The sequence below is a fragment of the Notothenia coriiceps genome, unplaced genomic scaffold, assembly GCF_000735185.1.
Source record: "Notothenia coriiceps isolate Sejong01 unplaced genomic scaffold, NC01 NC01_scaffold00018999, whole genome shotgun sequence".
Lineage (NCBI taxonomy): Eukaryota > Metazoa > Chordata > Actinopteri > Perciformes > Nototheniidae > Notothenia > Notothenia coriiceps.
In genome coordinates, this window is record NW_011351700.1 from 1,101,335 (window position 1) to 1,119,229 (window position 17,895).

The 17,895-nt window shown below is 40.4% G+C and overlaps 2 protein-coding genes across 4 annotated transcripts in view; both read left to right on the forward strand.

The window, feature by feature from the left end:
* The window catches only part of tekt3 (tektin 3), a 46,350-nt gene extending 44,091 nt beyond the window's left edge, over positions 1–2,259 (forward strand). Inside the window, exons 5-7 of the mRNA XM_010778087.1 lie at positions 421–643; positions 1,494–1,648; positions 2,043–2,259. Coding sequence (XP_010776389.1) covers positions 421–643; positions 1,494–1,648; positions 2,043–2,259 — 595 coding nt within the window. The remainder of the gene's footprint in view (positions 1–420; positions 644–1,493; positions 1,649–2,042) is intronic.
* Positions 2,260–7,327: 5,068 nt separating this feature from the next.
* Positions 7,328–17,541, forward strand: pmp22b (peripheral myelin protein 22b). 3 transcript variants are annotated; one of them, XM_010778085.1, is made up of 5 exons: positions 7,328–7,510; positions 10,575–10,665; positions 10,926–11,019; positions 14,138–14,278; positions 15,209–17,541. In XM_010778085.1, the coding sequence occupies exons 2-5, from the start codon at positions 10,588–10,590 to the stop codon at positions 15,367–15,369; spliced, it is 474 nt and encodes a 157-aa protein (XP_010776387.1). In that variant the 5' UTR covers positions 7,328–7,510; positions 10,575–10,587; the 3' UTR covers positions 15,370–17,541. The 3 variants fall into 3 exon arrangements, with proteins under 3 accessions (XP_010776387.1, XP_010776388.1, XP_010776386.1); XM_010778086.1 differs by having other exon boundaries at positions 7,328–7,494; XM_010778084.1 differs by lacking the exon at positions 7,328–7,510 and adding an exon at positions 9,697–9,830.
* The last annotated feature ends 354 nt before the right edge of the window (positions 17,542–17,895 follow it).

Genomic DNA, 17,895 nt, shown 5'->3' on the forward strand with positions numbered 1-17,895 from the left:
ATTAAATTCAACTTGCAAAATTTTAAACAAATTATACCTTTCTTAACTGTCAATGCTGCAAAGTCATACCTCCACTGTATGATTATATCCCATATTGAATACCGTTTGACAAACTGGTTGTGTGCTTGTGCCACAAACCTGAAACCCATATAACAGCTGTACAAGAGAGGTATCAAGGTTTTTGACTGAAAGCCAAACTCATACCACCACTGTACCATCCTTGAAAAACACAATTTCTTGAGTTTTGACCATTTTAAGTCTTTTAAAAGTATGTGTTTTTTTTAAATAAATGTTTACATGCATTATTTGTTTTAAATGTTCATCAATGTGCATTGTCCCTCTTCAAATAAACGATTAAATGAAAAAAAATGATAGTATAAACTTCCGAATACATAAGTCATTATTTTTTCCCTTTCTCAGACTCTCCCTGCCGGACTCATGGTCGAAGTTCACAGACGACAACATCCTGCACTCCCAGAGCGAAAGAGCTTCCTCCCACAAGCTCAGGGACGAGATCGAGGTCCTGCTGAACACCACGTCCAACGAGATGTGGAACCAGTTCAACAACGCCAACGTAGCCTTCACAAACCGCATATCAGAAACCGCTGATGCTAAGAACAGCCTGCAGACACACCTGGCTAAGGTCATCCCCTTTTCTACATGACAATTCATTCTTGTTGTGTTGTTTAAGAAGAAATATTGGTGACAAGATTTTTAACAGGCTGTCAGGTAAGAATGAAAAGTAAAACTGCCTGGATTCTAAGAAAGTAGTTTCCAAGAAGCAGTCACATGGCTCTATGTTAAGGAACAAGACAACATCCATTGAGTGGTTAACTAAATTTGCCACTTATGAGAGAAGGGGATGATGTGTTTTCTCCATTCTCTACACAACACACAGTCCATATGTGCTATATATCTTTAAAACTGTGGAATGTAAGATAAATCTTCACTGACTGCCCACTCCCTGTAGCGGACATTTTTCCTGTCTGTAATGGATTTTGTGAATGTTTACTGCAAAACATTCCTGTCAAAAGAGCGACAGGAATTGTGATAAATGTCCCTTTCATTGCTTGCGCCATATTCCACACTGGGTCTCATTGTTCTCCGGCTAATTACTTGAGGTTGCACTTTGGAATCAGCTGTTGGATGGGTTTGAACACTGACAGCAGCTGTGATGATGTGAGACACACAGTCCTTAATAATCCTCTGTCACCGTCAGTTGTAAAACTAGATAGAAATTAAATATACTTGAAATGGGTTTGGACAGAGCAGGGCACTGTGCTCAGCTGAACGCTTGCAGTGTACAGAGTTGGCTTGTTCTGTGCTCCTACCAGGGGGATTTCTATCTCCTTCTCTTGATCTATTCAATACTTCCTCTTTCGAGCATAATGAATCTCTATCATGAATGAGACACTCAGTTGTTACTTTTATCATTTAACGATGAATTGTTTTCATGTCATTTGATTCTGTATTTGTTTTGTCTCATCATGTAGACTCTGCAGGAGATTTTCCAGACGGAGATGCTGATTGAGTCTCTGAAGAAGGCCCTCAGAGACAAAGAGTGCCCGCTGAAAGTGGCCCAAACCAGGCTGGAGGAGAGGACCCGCAGGCCCAATGTGGAGCTCTGCAGGGACAACCCACACCACAGGTACTCTGCTGCTAGTATTCCTTCCTTCATTGTTCTATATAATTCATGGAGTAAAATACTATTTGGTCATTCCTTTTTATTGTGGTAATACTATCAGTACACTGCTGGTGGTTCCATATTACTGGCTAGCAAACACGATAAGCCATTAGTGATAAATAATTCCATCTAATGTATCCATCCCCATGATTTGCATATGCTGCAAAATGTTATGGGCTCTCCCTTTCACCAAGTTTCATCAAAATCCAGCCAGGCGATTTTAACGTTATACTGCTGACTTACAGACAAACAGAGATGTAATGTGTAGTTCAGTAGTTAAGTGTCACTCATTACATGTTTCCTGGGACTGCACCTTTATTTATTTCGCTTCTTGAGGTGCTCCTCTTTATCCTTCCAGACTTGTGAGTGAGGTGAGAGAGATAGAGGACACCATTCATCGGCTCCAGGAGAGGCTGATGGAGGCTGAGAACACTGTGCAGACTCTGGTCAAGACTAAAGTCACCTTGGAGCACGACCTGTCCATCAAGTCCAACTCCATCTTCCTGGACCAGGAGAAGTGTATGAGCATGCGCAAGAGCTTTCCCAGCATGCCCCGTCTGGTGGGCTACACCTAAATAAGGTTCTAGAAAAAGCGAGTCAATATTGGAGAACCAATATAATTAACGATGACTGTTTCAATGGGTTTGGAGTGATTTTAAGGGTGATGTGAATGTAAAACAAAATGACTTAACTTTACAGGCACAGATATCAAAATGTAGCTATAAACAATTTATTAACCAGATGTATAAAAAGAGAAAAAAAACATTCATTGTCGCCTGATGCTTTCATTTTGCACTTTTCACTGCATACTTTTAACTGTTTTTCTTTAAAAATGCTAAAAGATTATCAAATGCAAATTAAAAGAATAGTTGATGATCAAAAGAAATCAATGCAATCTAATAATATCGTACAGGAAAAGATCCCTCAACAGTCAAAGGTGAGCATTGACGTGAAAATCAATCACTTGATATGTTCTGTGATGGCATTCAAATAACTTGTATTTTCTGATCTGTCTTTACAGTTTGGACAGTGTTGCACAAACGGTGGTCCTGAAGCACGTGTGACGAGTAATCTTTAAAACAAATAGTTGAGATTATCTTATGCACACAATCAGAGCTGTCAGTTTGACCCAAATGTAACCTGAGGGAGTGGTGACACGGAGATACACCCTTTGTCAGGTCGGTATGGTAAACACAGAAAAGTTGACTATGGATGTGGATTGTGAAGGACTTTTTTTACCAACCTTCTTTAATGAGCCATTACTCAATGCCTCACCCATAGGAGAAGCTGTGCAAACAACTTCTAAGTTATGTATGAAACCCCACACAAATCTTACAGGACTTGAGACCCGTACCACTCACTTCTCATTGGCCTCTTTCTTTTCCCCTTCTTATGCACCCCTCCGTCCCTGAAGCCTTCATGGCTACTATAGATTTAACCCTGACTTGATCCCACACATTTAAAGATGTTGTTTCATTCCATTTTGTTTATTCAGTCAACACCTTTTGGAGCCTGAACCATGTACTCACAAAAACACACTATCACACTTCTTGACCCAAACCTTCCACTACTACTGAACTCGGTGTGTAACCTTTGGCTTCACCGAGGAATGTGCAAACACAAATACTGTTTGAGTTCTAACGTTGTCCGCACAATAGTCACTACGTCTCCAATCAGTAAATTGATCAACGTTATCAGAACAAAGAAGAGACAACATCATTTGACTTGTATCTGGTTCCATGTGTTCATTTGGTAATTCTCTCCCCTGCAGTTTATTTCTGTTCAATATCCTTGCTATCTTGTAGCATCAGCGAGAAAGTGGTATACGTCTCAGTTATTCGTTTCTTTAATCAAAGTTAATGGAAGTTGACGACAGTCGCTAGCTCCACTGGCAAAACTTAAGGATTAGAGATGCAACAGGCATATGTGCTTTTCTCAGATCTATCATAGAATCTAGTTCCACCCTAAATCTTTTCAGAGGCATTAAATAAAAGCATGTACAGAGTTTCATTATACAGATTCTAAACAGGAGGGAGGGAGGGGACATAAAGATAAACCACTCTGTGTCTGTGTGTGAAACTTGCACTTTGATTTAGGAGTAAAGTTGTACAAGTCACAGTGGGCTCTCTCTGCTGAGCAAACAGCATTGTGTTTGACTGTAACCCTCAGGTCTCTGCCATGGTTTCCTACATGCAGTGTGTGTTTAATTTGTAGTCCCTCTCCTGTGCCCAGGCACATTCCTGAGCCCTTGTATTGCAAAGAAAGGCCCCCTGTTGTCTAGCTCACATCAAAAGACTGCCTGCTCTCATCACCTTGTGATTAAACACACTGACAGATAGCACAGAGTTGAGTTTTTCAGATCCAACCCCCCAATCTGTCCTTTCTGCTTTCCCGCTCAGAAACACATAGTGGAGATACTCATGAAATGCCAGAATGAACCCCTGTTTCTATGGCCCTTTGAGGTTAGGGTCTCTGTTTGGATGGGACACAAATAGGTTTTCCTATTTGACCTCCTCTACCACCCCCGCATATGGGGAATGTACTCTGGAATTCTTACCGCAGTCCAGACATATTGGCGGTTTATTCTTAACGCCCGTTCTTGTTATAGATGCCCTGAGCCCCATGTTATTTTATGTTTCTTACATACCACCATGCCATACTAAAGAGCTGATCGCAGATCACTTGAGACTGGTGTCAACGGCCCAGGGTTTCTTACTCTGCGCTGTAATTACAGACTTAGACTGAGAGTGCATTCGTTGAAGGAGAACAGTGGTTGACGTCATGGAGACTATTTGTTTTATTCAAAGTATGACAGTTAAACAATTAATGACCACTAATTACAACATTTTGGGAATTTGGTTCCAAATTGTTTCTCAAAAGACTAAAATATTACTTGATTGTATTACTGCTGATTGGGTTATAATTTGGCTACTAGGGTGTAGATATCTAAAAATAAAACACAACCCTGACATATCCTCACATTTTTAAGTTTATGTTTTAGCAAAATGGCCTATTTACACTTCCAGCAATAACAGGACATTACTATCATCCTACACAAGTCATTTGTCTGGACAGACAAATGTAAGTCCAAATATTTAGCCTCCTTTTTAGCTCCATTTTGTTCTCCACCAACAACTGAAAGAAATGTCATTATGTTGCTATTTGAAAAGAGAACTAGCTTTGGAAGTTGCAAAAAAAAGGTTGTTAAGAGTTCTGAAAGTCAACCATATCTTTACATTAAATGTCTACTGTATGTTTACAATAAAAATAAGGAATTAAAAAGCTTTGAAGAACTTAAAATGTATATGATAATTCAAATGTATTAATCACTAGGATTAGCCCCTACCATATCACATAGTAATATGTATTCAATGTTAATATAAACATGTTGATGAATGCAGGTTTAGTAGTCTGTGCTCAAATCAGTCTAAATTATTCTTAAAAAACATTTTGCTTAGCTGTACCATGTGCTGCTTTTCTTTTTCAGACACTATTCAAAGTGTAAACTCTACACAGGTGATTTATGTAGTATATAATTTGTCCAAATGTAATTAGGGCCGTTTGTCTTATACCCTGCATGCAGTAACCATAGTAACAAAGTATGATTGAATTTGAATCCTTTGCTCGCAGCTTTAACTCCAATCTTACACGGAAACGTAAAACCTGAATGGAATGGCAATAATACTGTGCATAATTGTGTCATATTCATTGTTTGTATTGTAACTTTTAAGTGTTAGTCTAAATGTTACGCTTATTTGTCTGTTCTGGAAGAGCGATGCCTCCTCTGTTGCTTTAACTGACGCTTCTTCCATATTTTTCCTTATTAAATAATAGAGTTTTGGGGCATTTTTTCCATATCAAAGCGAGGGCTGAAAAAGGACAGAGGGTGTTTTATGCTGAACAGAGGCAACCATTTGCCAAAGAAAACTTGATTACATGCAAGTCACAAATTAATCATGAACAAATGTTTCGGGTCATATACTGTATGATGGATAAAACCCCAAAAACATACCTAAAAGTGGCCTCTACTGTAAATTCTTGTTCAAACCGCTCAATTATATAAAACATTTATCACTTAATCTCCAGTCCTCTGAAAACTGCTGCAGAGCTCAGTTTGGAATGAACACTAAACATTCATGGGAACCAGCTCTTCCTGCCGCTTCTGGATCCGTGCCAAAGCGCTGAGTTTTCTCAAGAGGCTGTTTCACTGCTCCATTATTGGGCTATGAAGTGTGTCTATCACTGTAAGCAAGGATAAAACGGGAAAAATAAACTAAGCAGGAATCCGTTGAGTAATCGGCCAAGTTACAGCTACGAGGCTAGAGAGAGGAAGCTGGAGACGGACAGATAAGGAACATTTTATATTCTGTGTGGTTTTCCGTCCCAACTGCCATCTTCACATGCAGCGGCTCTGTGTGGCTGATGATAACCAATGTGACAAATCTTTGCCTCCTTAAACATGTATCCAATCAACATTGTGTCCCCCAGCATTCTGCACATAACTGTGTCTCCAATCAGGCACTGGAGATAAGCCAGAGGAGCCTAACTGCTAACCAAAGTTCAGGGGTCCGCCACAAAGACTGGCACACACAGTACAATGTGGAAAAGACAAAGGTCGTGTGGGTCATATGTAATATTGAGTTGAATTCTGGAAAAATCCATAACGCTTAACTGTGAGTCCAATTGTTCACATTGTCCTTAGAAAGAAGAGTGGGAGTATAATAGAGCGACACAGACGTCAAGACACAGTACTGCAGTCTTTTGTGCTGAATCATGGTGGGGTGAGGGAGACTGTGAGTTATGCACTATGGTCAGACTAAAAGCCACATTTATTAGATTTCTTTTTAAAGAGTTTTTCTCTGGAACCAAGGGAACAAGCACAGCATAATACAAAAACGGAAATGGTCCAAATTGCTGTTTGTATTAATATAATTTGCCCATTCTCATGGATGGTGACCTTCCATACTTTTACTCCAGCCACATACAGTATGTCACTATTGACCAATTCAATGTCACAGGGTGATGTGTGAATCATGGCCATGTGATTTCAGTAATGTCAGAAGAGACGGTTATTCAAGATTAATGCAAGAGTTTGCTGACAAGCAAGGCAATGATGCAATCACGAGGCTTTCCACAAACAGTGATATTCTAGGCTTAGCATTATAATTAGGTAACTTCATTATTTGATAGATTTCTTAACAAAGCAATGAAAACTTTGGTATGATTTTAGAGTAAAACCCTTAATTTTTCCACCGGAAATTATATCATTATCTTTTGAGCTCGGCCCCCAGACATACTCACATCACAGGAGTGTATTTAGTTAAGGGACAGGGCTTAGTTTCCACATGTGTTGTCATCACTCTGTGTCTCTTGATTAAAGTGTGATGACAAGACAAGGATTGTGAGTAGCTTAATACTTATCAGAATAAACAAACACAACATATTTACCTCTCATCTCTAGTATCCCCAACTTTCTTGTCCTACATGCAATTGCTTGCTTTATATTGCTTAACAACCATGCTGTATGTGTGAGTTTGTGTAAACAGTTAGGGAGTTCTGGCCAGAAACATCTGACGTTAGTGGAGAGAGGGGCAGTCGCGGCTGCAGTAGGAGGGGAGCTATTAAACTACTGCAACTCAGAGGTCCGACAGTCAGCGGAACTTCCCATGCTGATGAAAGGACACCAGGGCTGACCCACCTTTGACCGACAGCTGTCAGAACCTGACCGACAAGGCTTAAAGACAAACAGCGACGCAGACAGGCCTTCCCTCTGACATATCATCAGCTGGATCCACTGATTCAAAGTCGAGGTGAATAATATATACTGTGAGTATGAGCCATTCATTCATCACAGCTAATGGGATCTTAGTCTAGATAAGTAATATTACATTCAATGGAATCAAGTGAAAGCAGCCTGTCACATTGTTTTAAAATCAGCAACAATGGGAAAGTGCCCATCTTTGGTCCATTTGCTATCTCTAATCTTGAATTAATTTGGTTTAGGTAGAAACAAAAACATCAGATATGCGCGCTTGCATCTGCTCTTACACTCTAATCCGTGTTGGTATGTGGAAGGTGTTACTGTAACTTAATCTACCCTCCAGGTCCTCCTGGCCGAGGTCCTATCTATGGTTTTGGTATGCACTTGTACCGTCTGCCGCGCTGACGTGAAGATAAGTCTTAGCGTTTTAACTACAGAAGTGAAATGTAAGTCGCCGTTCCAGATGTAACATTCAGTATCTCGGCCTGAATGTTTGTTATGTGGCTCTCCCTGGAAAGTTTGGCCGCAATTCCGGGCTTCACAAACGCAGTAAACTTAACACTCCCATGTCCACTCATTGTAGGTCTTTTACAAACATTGACATATAAGGGATGGGGATGGGGAGCGCCGGCACAGTTACTAAACACCTTTAACAAGAGTTCTCCTTTACAAGTCACATATTTTTTTGGAGCAGAACACATATGATCAGGGTTAGGACCTGATAATTCAGTAAACATATTACACTAATAAAAATATCTGAGAAACAAAGAGGTTCTTCTATGCTGCACTAGCTGAGAATGTCACATACTTTGAGCCACAACGCATCCACTCAGAGCACTTCATGGCCTTGTAACTGTCCCTTTCATGTGTGTGTGTGGACACGAGCCCAGCAGAAAGGCCTCTGTTATCATGGGAGTGTGAGAAACACATGAAGAGGCATCCAAGAAGTGTGAGCTAAGTGGTGAAGAATAGAGAGAGTGGATGTTGACAGGGGTTATCTGAGGTCGGACAGCTCTTAAGCTCCTCTCTACCAGCCGGCTAATGCATATAAAGTGTATGTTTCAAAATCTGCTGCAACATCGAGGAAGCCCAGTATTTTTGATGTGAAGAGTATACAATCAGTGAAGGAGCTTGATAGTCCAGTTTTATTATGACCCAATGAAAATTATAGTGTATTTCGAAAATGCCAGGCTAAAGAATGAAGAAGCCCAACAACAGCTAAATTATCACTAACATAACTTTTTTTTACAGCAGGTGTTTTTTGTATCTCTTAACCCTTGAAAAGATAAGGTACTAGATTCATACTTTCAAATATTTACACTTTTGACTACTCCCTGTCCTGCCTGCATTTCCCTGGAATTCCTTTGATTGCAACACCCATATGTAAGGGTAATCTCAGAGGATACTTTTTTGTACACATTAACAACAGGGGCTGCAGTCCCAGGTCAGGGTAGAACGTTATCTCACTCCCACTGCAAATGAGTCATGTCAAACAGAGGAGAGCCCCAGATGCTATCTGTCCGAGGCATACCTATCCACACTTCGACACATACTGTGAGTCACGAAGCCGACTAGATGACTACCAGAGGGAGAAGACCCACACCACAATGTTTTTGTTTCTAATTGCCAGGGTAACGAGAAGCTACGTTTACAGAGAAACATTGCATCTTGGAAGAAGTCCACTTTTTTTTTTTATTCTATACTGTGAGATAAATGCAATCAAATGCATGACAATGCTTGCTTTGCTAAAATAGCAAATCTTGAATGACCAGAAGGCTGATAACATAAGCAAAGATATAACGGTCGAAATCAAGCTGTTAGAGTGCTTTAAAAACCAGTATATGATTCTCCAATTTCCTCTAAAATGTTTAAATTTATTTTTGATATTATTCTGAATAATATCTATATGGAAATATTCATATTTAACATTAACTGAGCAGCAAAAAAAAAAGGAATTCCACAGTACAGGGCACTATTCTAAAGTGCTATAAAAATGTGTTCGTGTTAAAGAGAACAGGAATAAATATTAGAAAGCAGGCAGATGTTTTAGTTACCATGACAGCTTAACAATGAACAGTCGGGTCACTACAGATACAGAAAGTTAGTAACTAAGGCAACCCATGCGCTATTACGCATGGCGCATCTATATTGGGAACCCTGGCCGTGCACCAGAGGGTCACTCCATGACGTAGCGACGCACGCAGGGCGTTGTTCTCCCATAATGAGACACTTTATAACAGAACGTCAGTACCGACATCAATCTAGTCTGAGAGCAACTTTTAGGACTGAGGAACTACCGCTGTTGGACTCGTTTGGGAAAACTTGCTTTTGCTTGTTGTAAGCCTAAACCGCTTTTTTTGTGGAAATACAAGCTCGCCGCTCAAAGTAAGTGGACCTTTTTTCCTAACTTCCTTGTATTCAGCTGCACTCAGCCAGTCCTGGCGGATTAAAGAAGGGAACGCGCCTTTCGCTGGGACACCCGACGCTCCATTGCGCGCACAGACTGGATGATTGGGCTGTCATCACAGAAAAATAAGCTTATTTGGTCGTTTAGAAATGATTTTATTCGATAAATGCACTTTATATTGTTCTACTTTGTCACCTTCTTTAAAGTGGTTCTTTATTGCTTTGTTATACAATTACGATGTTATACAATTATGAGATCGACTTATTACTCATTTTCTTTCCATTAGTAGACAAACCGTCAATTTCAGGCAAATCGTAAAAGAACAGAACTTCAAACATGAAAAATCACCGCAATTCAAAATAATCAAACTTTTAAGAAATGTTTCTATTATTATAGATAAAAACAACACATGTGATCCTTAAAATAAGCTAAACGTAAATCAAACGTTCCAGATGACCAACAATTACTTTTTTTTGTATGGTGATTATTGGTAATAGACATGCTGTATAAACGTGAAACATCCAGAGAAGTTTCTCTAAAAAAGCTGTCAGTGTTTAACGTGCTGCAGCGACACACCCATGTCCCAATAATCTGACACACACACACACACACACACACACACACACACACACACACACACACACACACACACACACACACACACACACACACACACACACACATTCTAAAAGAGACCGTCTCCTCTTCTCATTACTGCCCAGACCGCCTGAAAAGATGCTGCTCCTACTCCTGGGAATCGTCCTCCTGCACATTGCTGGCCTGGTTCTCCTGTTTGTGTCAACAATTGTCAGCGTGAGTAAAACTTTTATTAGGCTTTCCCCCCCTTTTTTGTTCAGATGCAATTTTAAGGATTGAAGATTAATATATGCAAACACATATGCTGCAGGATCAGTGTTGAAGCTTACTGAAATGTAAAACCATCAGAAGTAAATACAAGTTAATAGATTGTTTGCCTCCCACACTTTATAGTGGTGCCTTTGAATATGACATATATATTTTTTTTGACCTCTTTTGTGCTCTACACACATCTGATTGTATGTTTTTGACAACAGGTATGGATATCAGGTGAAACTAGCACCTCAGACCTCTGGCAAAACTGCTCTACTATCAGTGTGGGATCCCACTGTGATCCAGGATCAGCTGGAGGTAAGACTCATTTGACTATTTTCCTTTAGGCCAACTATTGTGTTACAATACAAGGCTAATGGAGACTTAAAGCATTGCTCTGCTGGGAAGTTGTAAAACATCTCAAGATTTGTTTCCCACTGATAAGTCACCCTTCAAGTTTACTTTAAGCAAAAATAGTCTCCCCTAATAGCACTGAAACCAGTTTAAACCATCCAAATGGTACATTTGGAGAAATGACTTGCTGAAAAACAACATTTACCATGTTGATGATGTGGGTGTGTCACAGCTCCTCTGGGACTCTGGCGCCATCTAGGGCAGAGAATGTGCCAGTGCTGTGTTCAAGTGCTAGCTGATAGGCTGCCACTGTATAAATAGTCGTGGGGTGATGTCCATATTCAGGTCCCGTGTTGGGAGTCCATAGTTACAGGAGCCTGGGAGTTGTGGAGGATCAGGGTGGGGCTGCAGAGAGTATTTAAAGTTTTACATCTATGTATGTACGTGTGTGCGTCGGCATGCCTGTGACAGAGTCTTTGAAAGCAGGGAGACCTTAGACTACCTCATTCAGAACATAGCATTCTGACGGTGGGTCCCACCCAGTGTCAGATCATAGTGTCCAGGTTTAGTTTGCAGGGATCATTGGGACAATCTAAGGCAGGAGCTGTAGGGTTACATATTTATTTAGACAGTCAGCCCCGCCCCCTCATTTTTTAATTAGATAGCATAAGATTCAACTCTTTTTTTAAAACCCTTACCTAATAACATTTTCATTCTCCTAAAATGTATTATTAAGCATAAACGTGAGATCACTGTTTGGCAGATATTTTTTGCTACTAAATGTGCTGTCACAGTGGTGCAGGAGGTGCTGGCTGCATTTAGGTGATGTCATTTATCTAGAATGAGCTGTGCTCAGCCAGTGTGTGTTTTGTAAGGGGCAGCAGCGCCTGCCAGGTAGTTTCATGGCACGGCCAGTTTGTTTGACTTGCTTTCATTATTTGCACTGACGCACAGTGTTTGTTCAAGAAGGCCCCGCAGGTCTGGGTCTGCGCTTTGGCTTTGGGAGATGGAAGATAGTGGACTCTATCCTGACGTGTCGGCCAAGCCTGCGTTCAATAGAGCTTTCTGAAGCTTTGCTGAGCTGTCAAGTTCCTTCTGAAGTGAATCATAAATCATCATAGTGAGGTGCCTTGGTTACCAAAATATTGGCTCCATTTACTTTTGATGACGTCAAGGTGAGAGATGCACATGTCACAGTTATCACATGCCCAGTTAAATAACACTTCCGTACAGCCAGGAAAATTACTTCATAGAATTTACTCCTTCTAAAATTAGAAATTGAGGAAGAATCTCTTCTGCTTCCATGCAGTTCAACTATACATAAACATAGTGAAGTAAATACTACAGTGGTTTGTTGTTGAGCTGTGCGGCACAGTGGGGTGTAGGGCCTCAGAATAGAATGCAGAAAGCATCAACAGTTTGTTTCCTGTTTGGTATTACAGTAAAACGCTTGAGTAGAAGCTCTAACTGTCTGCATTGTAATAACAACACAATAACAACACAATGGCGTTCAAGTACATTTTTTAAATATGAGTCAGACTCGCTTATCAGTGATATTCAGTGAGTCCTGAACCGCGCCCCTTTTTAGGAAATGCCCCATGTCACTGTTTCCTACTAGCGGTCAGTGAAGGAAGGAAGGACAACAAGATGTCTGTTTATCGGAGAGCAGTGATGGATTGTCGGTATTTATAGGTGAGCACTATTCATAGGGGCAGGGATGGAACATTTCACCCATTTCTCACAGTGTTATTACCCAGTATTATGTAACATCTGAAAACAGCATCATTAGAAGGGAATCTAATTGTTGCTCCGGTGTGGTATTTGTGCTGGCTGCATTTTGTGGATGGAGATTTGCAGCGTGTCATATTTCCTCCCATATCTCATCCCCCCTCGAGCCAATGATCATCAGGACATATTGTAGCGCTGTTATTTCTGGTAACCGGACTCCATCCTGGTAACCCTGTGCCATCATTCAAAATCTCGTTTCCTTTTAAATCAATAACGCAAGTCTTTTTTTTTCCAGGAAAACTGCATGATTCTTTATAAATGTGAACAGAGACACATTCAGGGATATTAAATGTTTTCATTTAAGCTTACAATGCGAGGGTGTGGTTAGTGTAAGTCATTATATCACACAGCCGTATCATTCATTAATCATTATTTTTGTAACATGAGCGGTAATAAATCATCCATCATGCCTTTTTTTACAACATGTTGTAAGTGCCCCCCATTAAACCATCACACGCCTGTGATTAACATAATGCAAAAGGATCGATAAACCAAAGATGCTTGAGAATGTTGAAGCAATCACATCCAATATTGATGTCAGAGATCAGCAGTGGCGTGCATACAAATGGAGATATAATAAAACCGCTTTTTTTATAGGGCTTGTCTGGAATAATTGCTAATGCTAGACGTAGACGCCAACGCATAACCACATTGAGGCAGTTGTTTGTTGTTCAATATCTTGTGACATGGCAGTTTTTATGCCAGAAAACCATGACAGTAGTAGCAGATACCAAAAAGAGAAGAGTTAGATAGATACAGAGGAGTAAAAGTAAATGCCAAGGAAACCAAAGAGGACAACAAGGCACCATGGATAACCCTCAGACAAGTAATAGACCCTGCTTGGAAAACGTTGGTTTCCTGGCACGATTGTAGCACAAACATACAACCACACACTCCAAAGATACAGTAGCACATGTAGATGGTCTCCTCCATCAATACAGGTGTCTAATGGGTTAATGGGCTTATAGCCTTGGAGAACTAGCAGTGCCGATCGATGGTACATTCAGTCAGAGGTCCTGCTGTGAGGGTAGCACGGAGCTTTTAGGAACAAGATACCTAGGTTTCATTTTTATTGATCCATTACACATTCCCAGAAGTCAACATTACTTTCAGAGGATGCTTCAATTCAGCAGGGACAAAACCAGCAGGCTTTGGCGTTTAGTTTTTTATACGAGCCTTCCATTCTCATGCGCTCCTTAGGACAATTTTAATGTAGGTATATTGATGCTTTGGATAATGATGATTGTGTATCAATTATTGACAACACTCTTCCTCTCTTTCCTCCCTCCTGCAGAATGGATTCAGGCAGTCCAGGCTCTCATGATCTTGTCCATCATCTTCAGCTGCATTTCTCTCCTGCTCTTCTTCTGCCAGCTCTTCACTTTGCAGAAGGGCGGACGCTTCTTCCTCACTGGAACCTTCCAGATCCTTGCCAGTAAGTTCAATTCTCCCTTTCACCTCTTCTCCCCAAATTAATGAATATCAGATGGACATTATATTAGCTAGTGTCAAAACAAAATGTCCAAAGAGATTTATGTTGAATCTGATATGACTACAGCTTGGGAAACTAAATATCATAATGGCCATATCCTAGATTCCAAGTGGCATCTTCAAATTAGTTGTTTTGTTCGACCAACAGTCCTGAACCCAAAGGCATTCAATTGTCAATAACATAAAAAAACTCACATTTGAGAAGTTGTACACACACGTGAGTTCTCAGCCACTTGACAATCCACTAAATACAGTTTCAACATTACTCTAATTGGAACAGTAAGACTTGACTTTTAAGTAGTCTTCAAAATACAGCACTCCAACAAATCGTCCTTAAAAAAAAACAGAAGCAGATGATAACACTGCATCTACTGTGGCAGAGAATTAGATGAAGTCTGAGCCAGTAGCTAATGGTTTAATGCTCCACTTGTCCATTGTTCTCCATGCCCTTTGGCCAGAGAGTGGCTCCACTGCCAGCCCATTGTGTCCCCTCTTGGCAGCCCTTTCCAACATCCCAGGTTGGCTCTCTATAGTGGGCATTGACTGGCTACAGGTGCCCACTCAGCCAAAAGGGACTGGCGCTCGGCACACTGCGAGTCGTGCAAGTTGAAATGTCAGGAAGGGCTGGCAGTGTGGGGGTCCGACAAACACATCATGTCATGTCGTACCAGGGAGGTGGGCAGAGCCGGAAAATCTTTCTATGGCTGGCTCTGAGATCAATAAGCATGAACCATTGTGTTGTTGTGGAAGGATGCCTTCTGGGAAACCTGCTCTGCCAGACAGGGTTCAGCCCAGGACACAAGACTGCAGAGAAACATGATCTGATAATTGATCGAGATTATGTCCTAAGTGCTCACTTTTTCCTCCCCTGCAGGTTTGTTCGTGATGAGCGGAGCCATCATCTACACGGTGATGAGTCCGCAGTGGGTGCCGGATACGGAGCCCTTCGGGTACTCCTACATCCTGGCGTGGGTGGCCTTCCCATTGGCTCTGATCAGCGGACTCATCTATGTCATCTTAAGGAAGCGAGAATGAGCCATTACTCCATCCCAGTGTTTCCCAGTAACCCTCTACCAAACTGCAAGTGTCATCAGTTCCACTCTGAAGTTAAAGATTTGATGCCTGAGTACCAATGGCCGCTGGAGCCACCAGGCCAATTAACCCCAATCAAAGCGAGTTGGGGTAATACCAAAAATCAACAAGCAACCCAACACAAAAACAACCAATACTGTCTCAGTTAAAAGATGTATATAGTATCTATGGTTTAAAACCTATTTATAACACTTTTTACATATATGTACATAGTTGTGTTGCTCTGTCAAAGGATATGTGTAAGAGCTTTGTTTTAGCTGATTAAGTGCCTCAGTGTTTGTTTGTAATGATGAAATAATTAGATGCTATTTTGTCATGTTTTCTTTTCTGTTGCCTTTTTTGTTTTGGTAATTGCCAAAGAATTAGTAAAAAAAGCTAAAAAAGTATATTAACCAAAGTGCATGTATAGAAATAGAAGGGTTAGAGGGTTTTGTATGGGCTTGCTCTACAAAGAAAGAGTGGTAACATCCGGTAATGTAGCATAGCCACGAAGTATAGATTGGATCCATTTTCTATTTTGTGACATTTCAAGTTTCAATGTTTTTATTTTCAGTATTTTTTAAATTTCTTATTTTCAACAAAAGATGGTGCTATGTATTTATCATTCCTATTAATGATAGCATTTACAACAGAGTTACTTTGTAATTGTTTAGAGTCAAACAGCCATTCATTAAAGTGAGAATCAGACAGAGGTACACCTGTACATACAGGGCCCGACTGCTTCTTTAGGGAACACAGTCTATTCACACAGTAGTGTCTGACCATTTAATTATTATTCATCTATAACTGTACTTAAAATGCATTTGAGGTGGTGCACTGAAGAAATCAAAAGTGTAATGTCAGTATTATTCTGTAAGTTTGTAAAGTTAAACAACAATACTTCTTATTAGCTTTATTTTACCTTTGTTTGCCTTAATTGTCATTCTGATGTCCATGTTCACCTGGGTGATAAAGTCTCCAGATGAAGAAGCCAAATTGCCTATTAAGTAGAGTACCATAAACAAATAACACTGTGGGGCATTATAGCCTTAAAGTCTACATGTTACATTATTAGAATTAAGTGCCACTGAGTTAAAGCCATATGAGATGATAGGAAAACATATTTAGTATTAACTCAAAATGTGAGGTAAGGGACAGAGAGGGTTTGCAGTGATGATTCAAATGTCTGTTTCACATACTTGAAGTTTGGCACGCTGCACTCCTGCCCACTGACGTCTACACGATGATTTACTGTATAAAAACGCTGTTCATGTGTTGTGTATAACAGATAGGGATTACAATATAGCCTAAAAACACTCACTTACTCAATAAAACTACTCTCACATGATCTAATACTGTGTATTGAACTGTTACAAGGGACTGGTTTCACGCCAACCATAATGCATGCAGAATTTAATTGTTTAGGCTGTTGTGCTGTCAAACTGTAAAATCCAAAACACACATCTCTGGGCTAAAAAAGCATGGTATAAGAAAACTGCCAGTTAATAGGAATATACATCAAATTCTGATCCAACTGTGGTTTATGAATTTGTTTTGCATGTAAATATCTGATGGATGAAAGATGTTGAAATGCAGTGTGTGCAGCATGTAAATTCCTGTGTACTTTCTAACCAAGCAAGTCCACCTTACAGTATGCCATCATACTACGGGAGATCAAATAAGCTGCCTGATTGCAAATGCTATACGTGACTTGTGTTAGACACACTGGTGCAGGGGCATGGCCGTTGGCACCCGATGCCAGTTATGTAAAACATGCAGCTAGTGTTTCAGACTCTCATGGCATCAGAAATAAGACGACTTTGACGTGTTTCGAATACGTAAGAAGGAGTCTGTCCTCCACTTGACAACTTCTTGTACCATACTGTAGCCTTCCAAAAAAACGAGCTATGTTGTGGTGGATTAAAGTATTTAATTCAGAGCTTACACTTGCTAGTCTGCTGTGGTTGTATGTTCATTATTTGGTTCAGTTAGAAGAGAATGTCTCTAATGACAACTGCCCTTTTTATTTTCTGTAAAAGCAACCTTTCTATGTTTACACCTAAACTTCCAAATGCTCTTCATGTTACCAAAGCTAATTTGACTGAACTCATTAAAGGATGTTTCTCACAACCACGATGGAGATTTTTTGTGTCTTTTAATACCACTACACATATGCAAAACATGTCCAATCCATGTCCCACGGAGGTAATATGTTTCTGTTCAAGACTCAAATAACGATGATATCCATTCATTTTAAATACGACAGTCAGTCTACAACCAGCAGTTAATCTGCACCGAGCTGATGATAGGTATATAAATCTCCAGCATTGAAAGAGTACTCTCAGATGGAGGATTCTTGCTGCAGGCCTGAGAGGTCACAGCCTCCCACTACCCCTCCCTCCCCCCCTGACATACTAGCACTGGGTGAAATTGGGACACTGCATTCTAGGCTGCACGTTTGAGTATGTTACTTCAAATGTCTGAGAAAGT

Excerpts from the sequence above, each read along its gene's own strand:
- pmp22b (XM_010778085.1), top strand. The coding sequence starts at position 10,588 with ATGCTGCTCCTACTCCTGGGAATCGTCCTCCTGCACATTGCTGGCCTG. Across the intron at positions 11,020-14,137 it reads TGATCCAGGATCAGCTGGAG|AATGGATTCAGGCAGTCCAG; the intron begins GTAAGACTCATT and ends TCCCTCCTGCAG. Across the intron at positions 14,279-15,208 it reads AACCTTCCAGATCCTTGCCA|GTTTGTTCGTGATGAGCGGA; the intron begins GTAAGTTCAATT and ends CCTCCCCTGCAG.